Source organism: Symphalangus syndactylus, chromosome X, assembly GCF_028878055.3.
Source record: "Symphalangus syndactylus isolate Jambi chromosome X, NHGRI_mSymSyn1-v2.1_pri, whole genome shotgun sequence".
NCBI classification, from domain to species: Eukaryota; Metazoa; Chordata; class Mammalia; order Primates; family Hylobatidae; genus Symphalangus; species Symphalangus syndactylus.
The window spans coordinates 119234797-119256686 of NC_072447.2; the positions used below are offsets into that span (position 1 = coordinate 119234797).

General features: G+C 39.2%; 1 protein-coding gene across 8 annotated transcripts in view; it reads left to right on the forward strand.

The window, feature by feature from the left end:
- PLS3 (plastin 3) overlaps window positions 1-21890 on the forward strand; it is a 90763-nt gene that overhangs the window by 63078 nt on the left and 5795 nt on the right. For 5 of the 8 annotated variants that reach the window (XM_055269508.2, XM_063634844.1, XM_063634845.1 and 2 more), the window contains 7 exons: window positions 6466-6595; window positions 7083-7215; window positions 10941-11022; window positions 11820-11985; window positions 13767-13909; window positions 17338-17433; window positions 20234-20429. In XM_055269508.2, coding sequence (XP_055125483.1) covers window positions 6466-6595; window positions 7083-7215; window positions 10941-11022; window positions 11820-11985; window positions 13767-13909; window positions 17338-17433; window positions 20234-20429 — 946 coding nt within the window. Of the gene's footprint in view, window positions 1-6465; window positions 6596-7082; window positions 7216-10940; window positions 11023-11819; window positions 11986-13766; window positions 13910-17038; window positions 17066-17337; window positions 17434-20233; window positions 20430-21890 lie in introns of all 8 variants that reach the window. The other 3 variants (XM_055269504.2, XM_055269505.2, XM_055269507.2) reach the window with 1 other exon arrangement.

Below are 21890 nucleotides of genomic sequence, written 5' to 3' on the forward strand. Positions count from 1 at the left end.
TCTTTGAAGTGTTCTCTCTCCCGTGGTGAACAGTGTGCTCCAAAATTTTAATAATACACCCTGACTCACAGTCTCGGAAGCTTCCTGAGCTGAACTTTCTCATTAAAAAGTTGTTTTCCACTCTTGTGGTAGGGGTATTTAACTGAACCATTCTCTCTAGGATGATAATTTTGACAATTAAAAGTTTGAAGCATATCTTTTTAGTCCATTGGAAGAGGCATTTAACATTTTTGTTTTCTTCTCTAGTTTCATCAAATATTCTTCAAGGTTAGGGGCTGAGTTTTTAATTCTTTCACCTCCCACCCCACTCCCAGCACTTAGTTTGGTGTTCGCTACTCAGTGCCTGGAAAATGTATACATGGCACGTGGTTCTTCAATGCCTACCACTATTGGCTGCTAGCAAGTGAGGTCTAGATTTTTAGACTTATGCCACTTTCAGTCTGTATTTATTGACAATGTATTTGAGATACATGTTAAAAATAGCTGGCTGGGTGTGGTGGCTCACACCTGTAACTCCAGCACTTTGGTAGGCTGAGGCGGGAGGGACTCTTGAGGCCAGGCATTCAAGACCAACTTGGGCAAGTTAGGCAGAACTTGTCAGCTTGGGCAACTTAGGGAGACCCCCATCTGTACAAAAGAAAATTTTTAATTAGCCCAGCATGGTAGCTCGAGCCTATAGTCCTAGCTACTCAGGAGGCTGAGGCAGGAGGATTGCTCGAGCCCAGTAGTTTGAGGCTGCAGTGAGCTGTGATAGCACCACTGCCCTCCAGTCTGGGTGACAGAGCAAGACCCTGTCTCTAAATTAATAAATTAATTTTAAAAATAAAAGAATAGTTGTTGCTTCTTCCCTCAATTAAGGATACCCTTAAGATTTTATTGGTGTATTTATTATTAATTTAAGGCTGAGTTTGACTAGATCTTACTAGGGATTCCTTTCAGTATATCACAAACTAGTTATCAGTGCCTAATATTTATCACAAATGTCCTAGCACTCCTATCCTCCTTTGTCATGGTTTATTTTTCCCCAAGACAACTGAAACGATAGCATGTACTTCCATCAGTAACTGTGGTTCACCACAGCAAGTGAAATTTTGAAATGTTCTTTCCAATTAGAATTAACACTTTTAGAACACTGTAGTAGTTCAAGAAGCAAATTGACTAAGTAATGATGCCTACTCAGCTGACAGCATTTTGTGATTGTTTTTAAAATGCACACTTGTCGGCCGGGCATGGTGGCTCACGCCTGTAATCCCAGCACTTTGGGAGGCCAAGGCGGGCGGATCACGAGCTCAGAAGATCAAGGACCATACTGGCCAACATGGTGAAACTCGTTCTCTACTAAAAATACAAAAATTACCTGGGCGTGGTGGTGCGTGCCTGTAATCCCAGCTACTCGGGAGGCTGGGGCAAGAGAATTGCTTGAACCAGGGAGTCAGAGGTTGCAGTGAGCCAAGATTGCGCCACTGCACTCTAGCCTGGTGACAGAGCGAGACTCCATCTCGAAAAAAAAAAAAAAAAAAAAGCAGACTTGTGTCATAATTATAATGATATAGTTCCTGCCATTTTCTTTTGAAATACTGATTTCCTCCCACCATTTTTTTGTCTCCAGTTATGGCCAAAGCCTTTTGTTTTGAATTCTATGTTCAATAGTAAGTTGCAGTTTATTTGCAATTTGAGCACTTGCATGTTTTCTGATGTATCACTTGCTCCCCTTTTAACTGCATGGTTAATTGTGAATTTAAAGTATCGCAGAGCAGCAGTTAACTATGATTGGCTGTTTTTGATAAAATGTATTGCTCAGAATTTTTTAATCTATTAGAAAGAACAGACCAAAATCAATAGGATTTGCAGTGTGTCATTATATTAAGGACAAAATTGTGAAAGTGTCTTTGAAAATGATCTTGGGGAAATTGTTAATTTTGTAGATTTTGAAATGTAGTTTCTACACAGCTATTTGTGGCTTTTAAGGGAGGAGGTGTGATTACCTTAGTATATTCTTTAAAAGTAAAGAACATGCACAATAATTTTGGCAACACCAGGGCTTTAAGAAAACAACATTCGTGAGGACATTTTAGGTTAGAATATACATTTTAGAATTGGAAGGAATCATTGTGTTTACACTCCTACACTTTTCAAATGAAAAGAAACAAACAAACTTGGATTTCTGAAAAAGGAAATGACTTTTCCTTTTTGCCTAACATTACACAGAGGACTAGTGGCTTTTTCCAGTACCTCCCTGCTATTCAAGAAATTTGAAATATCAAGGACAGTAAAGTAACCTGCCTGAAGTTTCAGATGCTACTACTATGACTGTATTAACCAAATGTCTGTCCACACCCATCTGCCTTGTCATCAATGAAACATCTTACAAATTGTCAAACAAAATATGGGTAGAGCTTAGTTATCCAAGAAATAGAAATCATGTTATTCCTGTTAGATATTAGCATAAGGAAATAGAAATAAACATGTTCTTGCTTGTTAGGTTTCTGCTTTTTCTTTGAATTGTTGCTTAAGGGGTGTTAATTGCAAACCAAACTACAAACAAAAATAGTTTATGTTAATTTCAGAGAAATGTGTGTGTGTGTGTGCACGCGCGCGTGTGTGTATGGCAAAAAACAGTCCCAAAATTATATGTATGTAAACTTTAAAGGTGAAAATTAAATTTAATACCCTGCTTTTTAAAATTCTAAACACTTCAAAACTAAAAATACTGGATTTTTATGCTTACAAGATAATAGGACTTTTTTTCTTTGATTGTTAAACTAGTATGGCACTTTCAGCAGAGAAGTAAGCTGCCCAGAACAGTCTTGGACATATAGTAAATACTATATAGGTGTTAGTTGTTGGGGTAGTTCTTTCTTTAAAAAAAAAAAAGAAGTTATGTTTTTCAAATATTACTAAGTTTAGGCCTACAAGACATTCCAAAATAATGGAAAAATTCAATCCTGCCTCTTTGGAAACATTTTGGAAATAAGCCCCAAACACTGGAAGCCAGCCAATTCTTTTTTTTGCAATTCTTTCTGAAATCTTTCTTTCTTAAGTCATATGCCTCTGGATTGTTGTGGTTTGGCCACTCGTCCTGTGTTGAGCTAACTCTGGGGTCAAAAGAAGTTAGCCGGTTGCTGAGCGTCTTTGAGAGAAAGGAGGTGAAACTTAATAAAAGGAATAAAAAACATATATATTCCATAAAGGAGACTGAAAAAGATGTATAGATCAAGAGTGGTTATGGCTTCCTGAAAAAAGTACAGCAGGAGTTAGCTCACAGATGATAAAGCAAGTCTTTCCTGGTGGAGAGAAAACAGCACAAAACAGTGAGCTCATTAGTATCACAACGGGCAGCTTTGAAAAGATTCATTGAGAAGACTCCAGCACAGTAGTCAGCCTTGTGCTATCTCTGATTTCAGAGATTTCTTGTTAAGCCAAAGCTTGTACTCAAATAGTTTTATCATCCACTTAAGCGATATCTTTACTAAAGTAGAAAGTAAAATGCAAATTCTTGTGTAGTGAATCAATATCATAGACATACAAATCTTCAGTTCTTTCTTATCATTTTTACTTTTTTTTTTTTGAGACGGAGTTTCACTCTTGTTGCCTAAGCTAGAGTGCAGTGGCGTGATCTCGGTTCACTGCAACCTCTGCCTCCTGGGTTCAAGGGATTCTCCTGCCTCAGCCTCCAGAGTAGCTGGGATTACAGGCATGCGCCACCACGACCGGCTAATTTTGTGTTTTTAGTAGAGACAGAGTTTCTCCATGTTGGTCAGGCTGGTCTCGAACTCCCGACTTCAAGCCATCCGCCCACCTCGGCCTCCCAAAGTGCTGGGATTACAGGCGTGAGCCACCATACCTGGCCCATTTTTACTTTTTTAAAATCCAAGCAATAGAAGAAAATACTACGAAACTAAAAGTTTAAGCTTAGCTGGAATAATTTATTTGAAACAATTTAGAAAATGAAGGTCATGTAACTTTTGCAAGACCTTTGAAAATTAACAAACTTAATTACAACTTTGCATTTCGTTGGCAAGCATAAGAAGGGGTTTTACTAAAGCTATGTAAGTAATTGCATTAGGATATATAGCAGAGACATTCTATATATATATATGTATATATATTTTTAATTTATTTTCCTTTTTTTTTTGAGACAGGATCTTGCTCTGTTGCCCAGACTGAAGTGCAGTGGCACCATCTTGGCTCACTGCAACCTCCACCTCCTGCGTTCAAGTGATTCTCATGCCTCAGCCTCCCGAGTAGCTGGGGTTACAGGCATGCACCACCACACCCACCTAATTTTTGTATTTTTAGTAGAGATGGGGTTTCATCAAGTTGGCCAGGCTGGTCTTGAACTCCTCCTGACCTCAAGTGATCTACCCACTTTGGCCTCCCAAAGTGCTGGGATTACAGATGTGAGCCACCGTGCCCAGCCTACTTTTCTAGTTCTAGTTATTAGTTCGAATTCCCAGACGTTCTCTTTTTTAAATATGAATTAATCCTTTTTTCTGGGACATAAACAAACTTGGATTTATTTTTTAGCTGAAATCATGATCATTGAAACAACCTAAGTTTTAGGAGTAAATGATCCTTGAAGCAGAAGCACTTGTAATAAGAAAAATAACTTTACATATCTCATTCCGAAGCTGTAACATTTTTGTCATTGCAGGGACTTGTGGTATGTTAGGCATGAAGAAATGCACAACTTTCAGATTTTAACTTATTAGACAATGAAGTAGAGTTCAGAAAGAAGTAGACTAGTGACTATTGTCTTTTCACAGAGCAGGTGCATTGTTATCAAAAGGAGAGCTATAGGATCAAAATGCATCACAGTTAAGGCACAGATAGACTAAAAAATCAGATTGTAAATAAAAATACTTTAATAATTTGAAAACTGCCTGAAGTGTGTGCATAAGCTCCATACTGTTGATACTTAGTGAAAGTCAGTATAATGGCCATAGAGCAGGAAGGGTGATTTCATTGGTTGTGTGTAGTATTTAGAGTAGTGTGTATGTGTGTGTCTGCATACATATACAAACATAGACACACACAGACATTTATTCTAAAATTCCACCTCCAAAATTACCGGTAAAGCTAGCACAGAATCACAGCTATGGAAATGCTGAGTAAGCTTGATTTTGTAAAATTTAAGTGCTTACTAACTGTTCTCTCAAACAAAATTTTATTTGTAAGTCCAAAGAAAGTTAGGATTTAAGAAAGGTAACAGGAAAAGATGACTAAGTAATAAGGCCACTGACAACACATACAGCAACTTTTCTACCAGTTACTAAAAGTCACTTTCTCTAGATGGATTAATTACAAAAAGGTACCCTCCTGGAAAGACGAAACACAACAAGGCACTCCTTCTTTTGGCCTGACACAGTCCTGTGCAAGACACAAGGCTTGGTTAGTATAGCTTGGGCTGGATTTCTGCTTCTGCTCGTGCCTGCTCTGACACATACAACCTGAACTGTTATGTGTATTGTAACCCTCTTCTATGAACCGCAGACATAGGCTGCATCTTCCTGAGATGTGTATGTGAATACATATCTGTCACGAATGTTAAAGGTCTTTGAATTGCATTTGTTCAGCAACTTTTCCATTAAGTCTTAAGTTTTCTTTCAATGAATCCACTTAAATGGAGTTCTAAACACCATTTAAAGAAAAGTTGTATATGGTTTCCACATCTTGCTCCTGTTTTACTGGCTTTGACTAATTTAGCCATGCACATTGGTGGATCAGGAACATATTTGGAATTAGGTACATTCCAATATCTCAGAAAAATATAGACAGATAGAATGTCCAATCAGATGGTTACACAGTACTAGGATGTGAAACTTACTTTGTTATAACTTGCTTTTGTACAATTAGAATGTTCCTTACTGTGAAGAGAAGCTGGACTTCATAAATGCCCCAATAAGACAATCACTGAAAAGCCTCTTTTTGGTGTTTATTCTTGATAGTCATCTATTACTACCAGCTTAACACATTTTTTAACTGCATTATTCTGTAACTTTTGATTTAATGAATTCTTAATGAGCTGCCCCATTATACTGTAAAATAGTTTTTTGGTTAAATCATGAAATTTTATCTTTCTTTGCATTAAGAATTTTTATTAAAGTAGGGGGATTCTTCAATGTTTTCTCTCCAGGAAAAGAATAAAGCCTTCCTTGTTTGCAGAAAATTAACAGATTTACCTGTACCTTTGAACCACATTAGTTTTTGGCTTAAAGTGAATTCAATGCATGTAGCGCTTAATGTTTTTGACAAGTGTGTGCAATTGACATTCTGGTGCTTCATTTTCAGAAGGAGTATTGTAGTATTTGTTTAGCATTTCAAAAACTCAAGCCCAATTTTTTATATCTTTTAACATCAGCTATGGAAAAAATGTAAGTGATCAAGATATAAAAGAATATAAATATGCTTATTGTGCATAGTTTGAAATTAATTGTGAATCAACAAAATTACTTTAATTAATAGATTTTTCAAGAGGTAAAAAGTAGTGATATTGCCAAGACCTTCCGCAAAGCAATCAACAGGAAAGAAGGTATTTGTGCTCTGGGCGGAACTTCAGAGTTGTCCAGCGAAGGAACACAGCATTCTTACTCAGGTAATCATTTCATATGCAATAGGTTAACACAATGTGCTAAGTGGGATGGTTGCTGTAATGGCAAGGAAGGGCTCTAGAAAAACATTACCTTCTAATTAAGAATACAGTAGAAGTCCTTTGTGACATGTATTTAGGCTTGAGACTAATACTTGTCATAAAGGCATTATAAGTGTTTATTGTACGGCTTTGTTAGCTTGCAAGAGACAGGATACAATCCATGGAATGACAGGCTTTATTACAGTGCATTATACAGTAATGTAAGTATAATTTTTAAGGAATTTTGTAACTTTTCTGAGGACCGGTTAACGTGTTCTATTCTTTTTCTTAATTTTGTAATTGCATCCAAGTGTCTGGGTTTCCACACAGAATAACCACGTTTCTGACACATTAACTTTCAGCACTCCTGCACAACTATTTTAGGCTTTAGAGTCAAATATTTAATAACTTAGAGTATGAACTAATGTCTTGTTATTTAACATAATTTTAGAGGAAGAAAAATATGCTTTTGTTAACTGGATAAACAAAGCTTTGGAAAATGATCCTGATTGTAGACATGTTATACCAATGAACCCTAACACCGATGACCTGTTCAAAGCTGTTGGTGATGGAATTGTGCTTTGGTAAGATGTTAGCTTGTTTTATATCCAGATATCCAAAAATAGCCTTCCATATAATTGATATATTTGTTTCTGCATGCTTGACAGATTCACCTCAAGAAATAATTAGAATGGAAAATTATCCAGGTTCTGCCTTTTTCATTTAATCTCTAGGTCTGTCCATGAATCTAAAATTCAGCCATAAATCGACAACCTCTTTATAGGGAAGCTCTCAGCCTCCATTTTCTTCTCAACACCAGGCCAGCAGAACATTACAACTTTGTTGAACTTAAGTATGTCAGTAGCTGTTTATTCTAAAGTACCACAGCTTCCAAAAGAAAAAAAGAGGCTACTCTTCAGTTCTCACTCTCCAATGACCTATTTCTAAAAAATGCTTTTGTCACTGCTGCTGCCCCACAGCCAACAGCATCTTGGCAGACATAATACAAGATTATCAACACTGCCAGTTGATGTTCCAATTTATAGAGGCAGTGTCACACAGTGGTTAATAGCATGCTCTATAATCAGTCTGCCTGAGTTCTTTCTATTCAGTCCTGCCACTCTGAAGCGGTACAACTGTGATCATAATACTCAACCCCTTTGCATTTCAGTTTCCATCTATTATGATCTCCACATTATTATACTTATCTCACAGGGCTTTTGTGAGCATTAAGTAAATTACTACATACAGAGTGCTTAGGGTAGTGCAATTGACATATTTCAGATGACTATATATATATATATAATATATAGTATTATTATATATTTTTTATATATATATATATATATATATATATATATATATATATATATAGTGTGTGTGAGACAGAGTTTCGCTCTTGTTGCCCAGGCTGGAGTGCAATGGTGCAATTTCGGCTCACCGCAACCTCCGCCTCTGGGTTCAAGCCATTCTCCTGCCTCAGCCTCCTGAGTAACTGGGGCTACAGGCATGCACCACCACACCTGGCTAATTTTTTTTATTATTATTTCTTTATTTTTAGTAGAGATGGGGTTTCTCCATGTTGATCAGGCTGGTCTCGAACTCCAGACCTCAGGTGATCTGCCCACCTCGGCCTCCCAAAGTGCTGGGATTACAGACGTGAGCCACCGTGCCCGGCTGACAGTGTATATTATAGTATACACAATTCTTCTTTTTGCAGTAGGGTCATTTTGGTTGTTTGAAAAGCTGATTTTAAAAATGTAAGATAAGCTGGGCATGGTGGCTCATGCCCAGCCCTTTGGGAGGCTGAGGCAGCAAGATTGCTGAAGGCCAGGAGTTAGGTCCAGTCTGGGCAACAAAACAAGACCCCTGTCTCTACAAAAAAATTTAAAAATTAACCCAACATGGGGTTGCACCCCTTTAGTCCCAGCTACTTGAGAGGCTGAGGCAAGAGGATCACTTGAGTCCAGGAGTACAAGGCGGCAGTGAGCCAGGATTTGCACCACTGAACTCCAGCCTGGGTGACCCTGTCTGTCTAAGAAATAAGAATATATATATACATTTCCTTTGTGGTCTGTTTATAGGCAGTGAAGAAATAATTTCCCATGTGTGTGTTTTGTTTTTGTTTTTGAGATGGAGCCTTGCTCTGTCGCCCAGGCTGGAGTGCAGTGGCATGACCTCGGCTCACTGCATCCTCCGCCTCCCAGGTTCAAGCAATTCTTGTGCCTCAGCCTCCCGAGTAGCTGGGACTACAGGTGCTCACCACTGCACCCAGCTAATTTTTGTATTTTTAGTAGAGACAGGGTTTCACTATGTTGGCTAGGCTGATCTCGAACTCCTGACCTCAAGTGATCCTCCCGCCTCAGCCTACCAAAGCGCTGGGATTACAGGCATGAGCTACCATGCCCGGCCTCCCTTGCATTTTAATATAGAGAGAAGACTGCAGGTTTCCCTCTTTGGGGACTCACCCTGCAGAACTCAAAAAATATATAAATTATAAAAATAATAAGAGATAATTATATTGAACTAACTAAGATTTAAATTTTGCATGGAAAGAAGCATGGCTTTCTTTCTATAGAATAAAATTTATTAGGGCAGTATTATGAACATCTAATATGTCAGAGCCAGGCATAGTGGCTCGCACCTGTTATCCCAGGTACTTGGAGGCTGAGGTTGGAGGATCCCTTGAGCCCAGGAGTTCGAGGCTGCAGTGATTCGAGCTATGATTTGGGCCTCTGTACTGCAGCCCAGGCGAGAGTTAGACCCTGTCTCTAAAAAACAACAAAATAAAAAATAAAATGTTAAAGTCTAAATCTAGATTTTACCAAATGAGATTTTTCCTAATGAGTCATAGACTATAGCCTACCTAATCTTTCTCTCGCCACTATACTGCCAGCACCAAATATAGTGTCTAGCTCGTTGAGGCACTCGGTAAACATTTGGTGAACGAAAGAATCTCATGCTCAACTAATTTTACTGTTTTGTGGAAAAGACTCATTTCCAATGCAGGATTTTATCTGTCTTTAAAATATATTCAATAAAGTTCCACCCCCAACTTTTTTTTTTCTTTCAGACAGGGTCTTGCTGTGCAGTGATTCAATCATGGCTCACTACCGCCATGACCTCTTGGGCTCAATCAGTCCTCCAACTTCAGTCTCCAAAGTAGCTAGGACTACAAGCATACGCCACTATGCCTAGCTATTTTTTTTTTTTAATTTTTTGCAGAGATGGGGTTTCACCATCTTGCTTAGGCTAGACTTGAACTCTTGAGCTCAAGCAATCTGCCTGCCTTGGCCTCCCAAATTGCTAGGGTTACAGGTGTGAGCCACACCGTACCTGGCCCAAGTTTTGTTGTCAATATCCAAGTTATTTTCTTTCATAAAAGAATGAGGAAAAAATAAAAAAAAATTAAAAGAGAAAGCATGTTACAATCCTCTGCTCAGAGATACCCAACTACTATACACATATTTTGGTCTTTTTGGGTTTTTTTTTTTTTTTAACAGCATCTTGCTGTATTGCCCAGGATGAAGTGCAGTGGCATGATCTCCGCCCACTTCAACCTCTGCCTCCCAGGTTCAAGCAATTCTTCTGCCTCAGCCTCCCGACTAGCTGGGACTACAGGTGTCCGCCACCACGCTGTGCTAATTTTTGTATTTTTAGTAGAGACGAGTTTTCTCATGTTGGCCAGGCTGGTTTCCAACTCCTGACCTCAGATGATCCACCTGCCTTGGCCTCCCAAAGTGCTGGGATTACAGGCGTGAGCCACCATGCCTGGCCAGGGTTTTATTTTATTTATTTATTTATTTATTTTTTCTTTTGAGATGGGGTCTTGCTCTGTTGCCCAGGCTGGAGTGGAATGGTGTGATCATAGCTCACTGTAACTTTGAACTCCTGGGCTCAAGCTATCCTCTTTCCTCAGCCTCCTGGGTAACTAGTACTACAGGCACATGCCACCATGCCTGGCTAATTTTTTTTATCGTTTTTGTAGAGATAGGGTCTCACTATATTGCCCAGGCTGGTCTGGAACTCCTGGCCTTAAGCAGTCCTCCTGCCTCAGTCTCCCGAAGTGCTGGGATTATAGACATCAGCCACCACATCAGGCCTTGGCCTTTTTTATTTTTAGTTTTTATTTTCCATATGTGTAGTTTATTATGATCAACATGATAAAAGTCATCTAGCTACATTTTTTAGAGTACATGAAAGAGATGTTATAGTAAACTTTAAAATATTTGCAAATATTTACAGCCACTTTATAAAAGTAAATCAGCTCTTTTTTTTACATCAACCTTTTTTTTAATTTTTGTTTCAGTAAAATGATTAATCTTTCAGTTCCTGATACCATTGATGAAAGAGCAATCAATAAGAAGAAACTTACACCCTTCATCATTCAGGTATGCATTGTTCTCCCCTCCCTTTAACATGAAACTACTGTTTGAGGACCTGTTCTACAGACTTCGGCCTCTGCACTCTGTAGGCTCCCAATCAATCCTTGTAAAAACTGTTGTGTGGGATTGTTATCCAGGTTATACAGACAGAACTGGGACTCAGAAAGGTTTCTGAGCTTGCCTGAGATTAATGTTGGAACTGAGGTTCAAATCCCATTCTAATTTCAAAGCCCCATGTTCTTTTCATTTGATAATGTGTTCAAGCACTACAGAGATAAGCAGAAGTATATAAGCTCTTAATTAACTGGCGTGCTTAAGAAATGGACCATTTTTTTTTCTATCAAGTGAATATTAGATTATTAGCAAAATTCCCTCAGGGAAGAGCACCTCTTGGGATGTGGACATTGATAACTTCTAAAACTCTTTTGGGCATATGCAGTACTGTTGGTCTCTCACCCATTTAGGCATTTTTGGAATTATAACACTTTACTCACATGGATATATTTACTGTGGTACTCAGCCTTTTCCTTTAGTGCCAGCATACTTCAAAAGGTACCAAAGAAAAATACAAAGTTAACTTCTCATAAGATTCTGCAAAAGGCAATAGCAATAAGGCTGAAATTTGTCTTATCTAGGCTTTCTAACACAAAAATCTGGAATTTGTTTTTTGTGACACATATATGGATGAAATTAATACAGGGTATTAATTTCATCATTGAATGTTATTTTCAGTGAAGGGAGAAAGTAGACTGCTAAAAAATGGAAAGGTCAAGAAGCAAGTGTATAATTTGGCTGTCTTGCAGGAAAACTTGAACTTGGCACTGAACTCTGCTTCTGCCATTGGGTGTCATGTTGTGAACATTGGTGCAGAAGATTTGAGGGCTGGGAAACCTCATCTGGTTTTGGGACTGCTTTGGCAGATCATTAAGATCGGTTTGTTCGCTGACATTGAATTAAGCAGGAACGAAGGTAATGGAACACAGTCATTCTGGAAGTTGTTTATTGGTTATTTTTTTCTAGTCATGCAGACTTTCATGCTCTCACTTAATGGAGGTGATTAAATGGTGGTAACTGGAATGAACATAAGGTAATGCTATAGAGTTATTCAGGAAAATAGTCTAATTACATGACTCTCTTCTTTATTAGTAATTCACATTTGTCTGGCACTTTACAATTCATTTTGCAATAATGACACAAAAGCACAGAGAGATTAAGGAGCGTTCCTGAAGTCCTCAAACTTGATTATCTATTTTTTTCTGTTCTGCCTACACAACTTCTACCCCATTACCACCCTCAGCTCCACCATTTTGCACCATCTTTTTTGGAGACAGGGTCTCACTCTGTCACCCAAGCTGGAGTGCAGTGGCACAATCACAGCCTGGCTAACATGGTGAAACCCTATTTCTACTAAAAATACAAAAAATTAGCCGGGCATGGTGGCACGTGCCTGTAGTCCCAGCTACTCCGGAGGCTGAGGCAGGAGAATTGCTTGAACCTGGAAGGCGGAGGTTGCAGTGAGCTGAGATTGTGCCATTGCACTCCAGCCTGGGCAAAAGAGCGAGACACTTGTCTCAAAAAAAAAAAAAAAAAAGAAAGAAAGAAAGAAAAAAAGAGAGAAAATGTAAGATTGCAACCGGGTGTGTTGGACCATACCTGTAATCCCAGCACTTTGGGAGGCCGAGACAGGTGGATCACTTGAGGCCAGGAGTTGGAGACCACCCTGGCTAACATGGCGGAACCCCGTCTCTGCAAAAAAATAGAAAAGTTAGCTGGGCGTGGTGGCATGCACCTGTAGTCCCAGCTAGTCGGGAGGCTGAGGCAGGAGAATCGCTTGAACCTGGGAGGCAGAGGTTGCAGTGAGCCGAGGTCACGCCACTGCACTCCAGCCTGGTCAATAGTGTGAGACTCTCTCAAAAGAAAGAAAAGAAAAAGAAAATATAAGGATGAATTATATTCCTGTTAAAATAGGCTTGAGCCTTCAAGAGTTAATTGATTAATTATACTTAAATACAAATACCACCGTGTTTCTAGACTACTTTAATCAAAAGGTTAAGTAAAAGATTCCCAAATTTTAAACATCTTTCCCCCAAATGCTTGACTTTTTTTGTTGTTTTTTTTTTTTGTTTTTTTTTTTTTTTTTTGAGACGGAGTCTCACTGTGTCGCCCAGGCTGGAGTGCAGTGGCATGATAGCGGCTCACTGCAAGCTCCACCTCCCAGGTTCACGCCATTCTCCTGCCTCAGCCTCCCAAGTAGCTGGGACTACAGGCGCCCGCCACCACGCCTGGCTAATTTTTTGTATTTTTAGTAGAAATGGGGTTTCAGCGTGTTAGCCAGGATGATCTTGATCTCCTGACCTCGTGATCCGCCCACCTCGGCCTCCCAAAGTGCTGGGATTACAGGCATGAGCCACCGCGCCTGGCCCCAAATCCTTGACTTTAGAAGTGTTAAATAAGAACAATTTATGCAAACATATGACATAATGTGAAGCTTGCATTAAGCTTAAAGGCCATAACCTCATTTGGTATTTGGAATGTGAAGAATAACAGAGAAAAGAATAAATTGTAGTATTATGTTATTATATCTATTATATATTTATCTTTTTTAGTAGATTATGAGTATCTTGAAACTAGGAGCTATGTCATAGTAGTTTTTGCATCTCTGTTACTTAACAGTGTCAACAGACTGAATGAACTTGGCATGACCATTATTATGTCATATGATGACTGTGGGATTTTTTTTTTTCTTCTAGCCTTGGCTGCTTTACTCCGAGATGGTGAGACTTTGGAGGAACTTATGAAACTGTCTCCAGAAGAGCTTCTGCTTAGATGGGCAAACTTTCATTTGGAAAACTCGGGCTGGCAAAAAATTAACAACTTTAGTGCTGACATCAAGGTAACTGTTCAAAGAATCACAACATTTTAGGGGGATATAATAGCTGGAAGATTTCGTCCCAGCTTAACAGAGAGAAAATCCTAACGCTGTATCACCAAGCCTTGTTGCCTTTTGGCCCTGAAGGTAGATTTTAGAAGAGTAATAGAGCCAGATAAGGAGCATTAGCACCTATGTTTTATTTTGTGGAAAAAGGTAAAAATATTATGCTAATTTATCATATTATAATGCTAATTTGTTATATTCTGCCGATTGTTAAACATGGAGTATTAAAGAATAGGACACGATTATTCTATTCTTAACTGCCTTTCCCAGGCCTCAGTGTACCTGTTAGTAAACACACCTAGAAGAGAGAGGAAGGGCCTCATGATTTCCTCTTCATCTTTTTCATTTGGCTTCTTCTCTCCTGTCATTTTATCCTACCTTTAGTTGTGAGTTCCTCGAGGATAGTGATGAGCTCTTATTTATGTCTGTGTATCCTACCTCAGCCCCTGCTCCGGGCCCTCCTACTAAAGCCAACCTATCACATAGTATGTGGCACATACAAGACCCTCATATTTCTTGCATTGAATTGAATTTTTTTTCACTCACTGTTTATCATGAGCAGTGGGGGAAAACTAACAATGGAGGAAGACATTTATTACATGTTGCCTTTGGCTTCTCATTCAGAGGGCCAACATTACCATAGCAAACATTGCGTGGAGTTCTCCTTAACTGCCTCAATTCTGTCTGACATCCAGATGTTGGTACACAGGGAATAAACTTAAGGATCTTCATCAAATGTCACTGACCAGCAAGGCTGTGAAAACAATACTATGCGATCATATGATTTTGTTCAGTGATGAGAGGAAGCAATGAGTTGCCTGTACTACTGATTTCATCCATGAAAATTAAGAGTAGCCCCAAAATTATAAGACCAACTGACCCTGCCCTCTCTTTTAATTATGCAATATGTTTGGCCAGGTTTGTTGTTGTTGTTGTTGTTGTTGTTGTTGTGACAGGGTCTCACTTTGTCACCCAGGCTGGAGTGCAGTGGTGCTAACATGGCTCACTGCAGCCTTTACCTCCCAGGCTCAAGTGATCTTCCCACTTCAGCCTCCCAAGTAGCTGGGACTACAGGTGCACACCACCAAGCCCGATTGATTTATTTTTTTCTTTCTCGCTCTGTCACTCAGGCTGGAGTGCAGTGGCACTATCTCAGCTCACTGCAACCTCCACCTCCCAGGTTCAAGTGATTCTTCTGCCTCAGCCTCCTGAGTAGCTGGAATTACAGGCATCCGCCACCACGCCCGGCTAATTTTTGTATTTTTAGTAGAGACAGAGTTTCGCCATGTTGGTCAGGCTGGTCTCAAACTCCTGACCTCGTGATCTGCCCACCTTGGCTTCCCAAAGTGCTGGGATTACAGGTGTGAGCCACTGTGCCCGGCCTGATTTTTTTATTATTTGTAGAGGTGGGGTCTCACTGTGTTGCCCAGGCTGGACTCAAACTCCTGGGCTCAAGCGATCCTCCCACCTCAGCCTCCTAAAATGCTGGGATTACAGGCGTGAGCCATGGTACCTGGCCAACCAGGTATATTTTGTTTCATGCACTAGATGCGTTCCTGAAAATCAGCAAGGCAACTGTAAATGGATTTTATGTACTGGGATATATTTTAAATGTAAAGAGAAAATCTTATTTTTTTAAGTGAAGCCTGCTTTGAATTTTTTTTATTTTATTTTTTTTAATTATTTTTTGTTTATTTATTTTTTTTTTGAGACAGAGTCTCGCTCTGTCGCCCAGGCTGGAGTGCAGTGGCGCCATCTCGGCTCACTGCAAGCTCCGCCTCCCGGGTTCACACCATTCTCCTGCCTCAGCCTCCTGAGTAGCTGGGACTACAGGCACCTGCCACCATGCCTGGCTAATTTTTTTTGTATTTTTAGTAGAGACGGGGTTTCACTGTGTTAACCAGGATGGTCTCGATCACCTGACCTCGTGATCTGCCCGCCTCGGCCTTCCAAAGTGCTGGGATTACAGGCGTGAGCCACCGCGCCCAGCCATCAATATTTTTAAAAAGGAAAGAATTGTTTGGTAATGCGAAAACTAACTTCCAGTTTATCTGTATTCATGGTCAAATTTTCACCTGTAAAGCCCTTTTCAGGGTAGTAAATACAGATTTTGCTGGGTCTGCTCTTTACTTGTTCTTCTCAAGAACATAGGTTTAGATTATAAATTGTTTATATAGCTTTAGCAAGTAATTGGAAGTGAAAGCACTTTCACAACTGTAGTACACTATTCCTTAAGAGGTAAATGCTATGCCCCCGAATGATAGGATCGGAGTTGGCATTTTATGAATTGCTCTGAAATAGCTTTCAATTACCTGATTTTCCCCATTCTTAGAATCATTTATGGCACAAGGTTTTAAACTCACTTGGGTAGCTGGTTTAAAAGGCACCTTTCTGGGCAGCTCCCAGACATTTATATTTGGTAGCTCAGGAATTGGATTCAGTAATTCACATATTGAGCAACTTCCTCAGGGGTTAGTAGGCACATAGACTATAAGAAACACTCCTTCATAGCCTGTCTGGACCTTCAAAGTCCAGTAACAGGAAACTATTAATATCATAGCTGGAAGGTGGTCTTCACATATGGCAGGATTAAGGAATCTTGACTCAAATTCCGGTCCTCTAGCATTCCAAAGATGCAGGAATTTACTTGACACGTGTGTGAAGGCTCTTAATAAGCGTTTGTACGAGTACAATGGTTTTCAGGCTGTGTTTTGTGGAGTTGTCCACACAACCTGAATTCATGTTGACTGAGCCAACCCCATTGTTTTATGTATTGGGATTCTAAGAAAACAACATTCAAGTGATTTAGTCCAGGGGTTTAAAACGAAAAGAGACATTTGTTTTGTTAAGTACATTCAGATCATAGAGGGTTCAGTGTTATTTTAGCAACTAAAATGTTTATCATTTAATGCTTTTGTCATTTAAATTTACAATTAAATACATCTTTAACACAGCTAATCTCTTCTTCATAGGTTGTGGTATATGCATTGTTCTTTGTAATGATATAACCTGTTTATTTTCTCTTTCTTCTATGCTTCCTGGATTTCTGCTCTCCTACTTTTTTAAATGCTTGTTTTGTCTATCAAGCTTATTGACTTCAGTAATTCAGTGAAGGTACAGAACTGGTTATATGTTTATTAGCATTATTGTATTGATGACTTTAATAATTGTGAAGTCATGTCAAAATCCAGTTCCTCCATATGCAAGACAGATACAAGGCCAGATAGATGAACTTTTCTGGGGAAGACACCTGTTAAATTAGAAGGCAGAGATTTGTGCCGTATATTCTCAAAAAATCCAATGCAAATAGCCTTCCAAACATGGGACAATAGGATACATTCATTCCTTGTAACTGTGATCTCACTGACATTTTCAATTCTTTGTAGGATTCCAAAGCCTATTTCCATCTTCTCAATCAAATCGCACCAAAAGGACAAAAGGAAGGTGAACCACGGATAGATATTAACATGTCAGGTTTCAATGTAAGTATAAGTGCTCTTTTGAATTCTACAATCTTGCAAAATTATTGTCAATTTCTTAAAAGTACAATAATTTTTATAATCGTATGAAGTAGAGTTGGCAATTTTAAGCATTGTTTTAAAATGTATTACTGTACATGTAATTCAGAGGCCAGAAAACTAGCTTTGATTTATTTTGATTGTTAGTGAATTCCATCGTTGTTGTGGTATTGATTTATATGGATGGCATAAAATATTCAAAACAAGTATGGGGAAATAAGTAACTAGAAGCTAACCTTTTCCAAGTATTTGGATTACAACCACAGTAATAGATTTAGTGACTATATGAAAACCTTTTCCAAGTATTTGGATTATAACCACAGTAATAGATTAAGTGACTATATATTCATATGCCTGTGTTGAGAGTAATGTGATTATGTTTTACAAACTCCCAATCTATGAAATCTAATTTAGGGAATTACTCTCAGAGACCATGTTCCCTGGTTATGTCACTAATTTATTTAGTGACCTTGGATAACTTCCTTCTCAAAATTGGATTTCACTTTGTTTATCCATAAAGTAAAGAGTTAGACTGAACTATTTAGTCCCAAGTTTCTAGGAATCTGTGGTTTTTGTACCTATTAGATATGGAATGCATGCTACTAATTAACAAAATCCACATATCTAGCCTATTATGCCACAGGATGGAGTGGATTACATTGGCTAAACCATTTTTTTTTCTTTTTTTTTTTTTTGAGACAGAGTCTCACTCTGTTGCTGAGGCTGGAGTGCAGTGGCACCGTGTCGGCTCACTGCAACCTCCATCTCCTGGGTTCAAGCAATTCTCCTGCCTCAGCCTCCCGAGTAGCTGCGATTACAGGCGCCCACCACCACGCCCGGCTAGTTTTTATATTTTTAGTAGAGACGGGGTTTCACCATGTTGGCCAGGCTGGTCTCGAACTCCTGACCTCAGGTGATCCACTTGCCTCGGCCTCCCAAAGTGCTGGGATTACAGGTGTGAGCCACCGTGCCCTGCGTGGCTAAACCATTTTTATGCTGCCCTTACCAGAACTGAATTTGTAACTGACTTGTGTGCTTATATTTCTGTCTGTATGTTAAATGCAAAACTCTTCAGCTCAGGTCACTCTCGGTAGGGATGAGGGGCCATCTTGTCCAAGAAGGGAGCTGTCTGGGATGGCTAGCCATGTGACCTGATACCAGGGTAAATGGCATCAGTATATTAACTGATTGTGATACACCCCTTCTCTAGTCAATCCTTTCCAATTGATCTTAAAACACTCTTTTGTCTCTTCCCTCTTCAGAATCCGACAAGGATTCTTCTGTTGACTCTAGAATTCAGTCTGAAATGTTCTGCTTGGCACTCACCCTACAAATCTTGCTCTAAAATCTAGCCAGTGTTATTTCCCCAAAAGTCTGTATTCCCCACCCCAACCTTCCTTCCCACCACCACCCAGGTGCCTTTGCTCATGCTATTCTCGCGATTTTCAGTGTCTTTCATCTTTTTCAGCTTTACACCTTCTTTAGGGTCTTTTTTTTTTTTTTTTTTAAGAGACGAGGCTTCGCCATGTTGGCCAGGCTGGTTTCGAACTCCTGGGCTCAAGCAATCCTTCTGCCTCGGCCTCCCAAAGTGCTGGGATTACAGGCGTGAGCCACCACGTCCAACCAAGGCCTAATTTTAACTCTGAACAGTTTTACCTGTTTTTTATTTCAATTTAGCTTTTTTCTCTTGGTCTTTGTAATGGAAAAAATCCCTTCCTTTCGTCCTAACTTTTTTAATCCTTCAGTTCCCTGAGATTAATCCTTGGTCTTGCCTTCCACCATTCTCCCTACGCTCAAAAGAAATCAGTGGAAGTAGATTCTCTGCTTCGCTTCAATTCAAGCAACAGTTCACAAGCATTTCCCTTGGGATTTGAGCATGAAATGAATGAAGGTATCTGTCTTCTCCCTCAGCCAGGGGAGCTGACTTCCACAGCTCAGCACAACTTCCTGTCTCTCTAGTTCGCTCTCCAGCAGTGCCCTCCTTTCTAGTTCCTTCTGCTGCATAACACAGCCCCAGAGGTTCCAGGGTTCCAAGGAGTCCACTCTGTCATGAAGCTCATTGACTTAATGCACAGTACCCAGAAGCCTCAGTGAAGTTCAGCTGAGGGCCAATAGAGAAAAGGAGAAACTCCAAAGCAGAAAGTAGTAAATCAGCAAAATAAAATCAAATAAGCCAGGTTGAAGAGAATAAACCCACCATTTACAGAAAATGAACACCGTTTTCTAAAGGAGACTTAAGTAGGACTACAGTTAATACCCTTTCACATTTGATAATTAGTAGAGATTCATTGTAGATAAGTACATTTGAAAAAAAATTTTAACATAATTCTACTGAAAATATCTGAATATTTAACTTGAGGTGGCTTAAAAGGAGAATTGAAGCTGTTTTCCTATTGAGAAGGAAAAAAGGAAAAGTGGAACCGGAGAAAATGAAGATGGTGAATGTATATTTTTCTTTACAGATTTTCAAACAAAATCTGGGAGTTTCCCCCAACCTTTTACATAACTTCTTTCTTAATGCAATTTAAATGTACTCAGTAGTTTGCTATATGATCTGGCGCCATCTAGTGTATATTACAGGTACTGCATCTCCAAGAGGGCCAACTTTTTTTTTTTTTTTTTTTTGCATTCAAAACAATTTTATAATAAGTACCATATGTTGGCTAAAAGAAAGTAGAACTGTATACCCAGACTGTGACTGTGGGGAAATTTTCTATATTTTTAGTGTGGCCTTTGACAAAGTCTTCCGATTTTGTTTCAACAGGAAACAGATGATTTGAAGAGAGCTGAGAGTATGCTTCAACAAGCAGATAAATTAGGTTGCAGACAGTTTGTTACCCCTGCTGATGTTGTCAGTGGAAACCCCAAACTCAACTTAGCTTTCGTGGCTAACCTGTTTAATAAATACCCAGCACTAACTAAGCCAGAGAACCAGGATATTGACTGGACTCTGTTAGAAGGTAACTAAAAACTTCTCAAACTCGAATATGTGGGACTACAGAGTAGAAATACATCGGCCACAATGATTTTACAATCTAGACTTAGCAAGTTTTTTTATATCTACAAGAAGTAGATGGCAGATGCTGAGTAAAAACTGGCAGAAAAGTACGATACAAGTGAACTTTTAAAGTAAAGTAGTCGAGGCCGGGCACGGTGGCTCACACCTGTAATCCCAGCACTTTCGGAGGCCGACATGGGCGGATCACCTGAGGTCAGTAGTTTTGAGACCAGCCTGGCCAACATGGTGAAACCCCATCTCTACTAAAAATTAAAAAATTAGCTGGGCGTGGTGGCACGTGCCTGTAATCCCAGCTACTCGGGAGGCTGAGGCAGGAGAATCACTTGAACCTGGGAGATGGAGGTTACAGTGAGCCAAGATCGTGCTATTGCACTCCAGCCTGGACAACAGAGTAAGACTCCATCTCAAAAAAAAAAAGAAAAAAATAAAAAGTAGTCGAGTCACTTAATGTAAAGCCACTTAATAAATCAGTATTTAGTTTTAATATTTAGGGTTAGACCACTTTTTAATCCTCTCATCAGGAAAAAGTGCACATATGCATTCAGTTTGACCTGTAAATTTAGTATATATTTATGTTTCATTCATCCACAGTCAATGTAACTGGAACTAACCCCAACTCCTTTCACCTTTACCTCCTCAGAAAACAAATGATAATATATACTAATTATTTTTTTAAGTTTTGGAAAGGCAGAGTTTACCGTTTCCAGATTATATATGCATGAAATATAGTCTATAAAAATTAAGAAATGTGGCCGGGCGCGGTGGCTCACGCCTGTAATCCCAGCACTTTGGGAGGCCAAGTTGGCCAGACCATCTAAGGTCAGGAGTTCGAGACCAGCCTGGCTAACATGGTGAAACCCCGTTTCTACTAAAAATATAAAAAATTAGCCAGGCATTGTGGTGTGCGCCTATAATCCCAGATACTCGGGAGGCTGAAGCAGGAGAATCCCTTGAACCTGGGAGGCAGAGGTTGTAGTGAGCTGAGATCACGCCATTGCACTCCAGCTTAGGCAACAAGAGCAAACCTCCATCTCAAAAATAAATAAATAAATAAATAATGCAAATAGTAATTCATTGAGTGTCCACTGATATTTCTATAAAACCAGTAACTTAACTGATAACATCAGTTACTTTGAGGGATGCAGATTCGAGGAAATATTGGAGAAAGATTTGAGACGGAGACTATAAAAAGTTTATAAATCTCTAAATTGCTTAACTGGTTAGAATAAGGTTGTATTCTTTAATTTTAAAATAAATTCAAATTTTAAAAATAAGCCTGTATCTAGAGAGAATGTATGTACTTAGAAGAATGCTTGGAAACTCGTATTATCGAAAACTTCTAGATCTGAATAGAGAGATAAAATAATCTAATATGTGGATTGGCACTATATGCACATACATA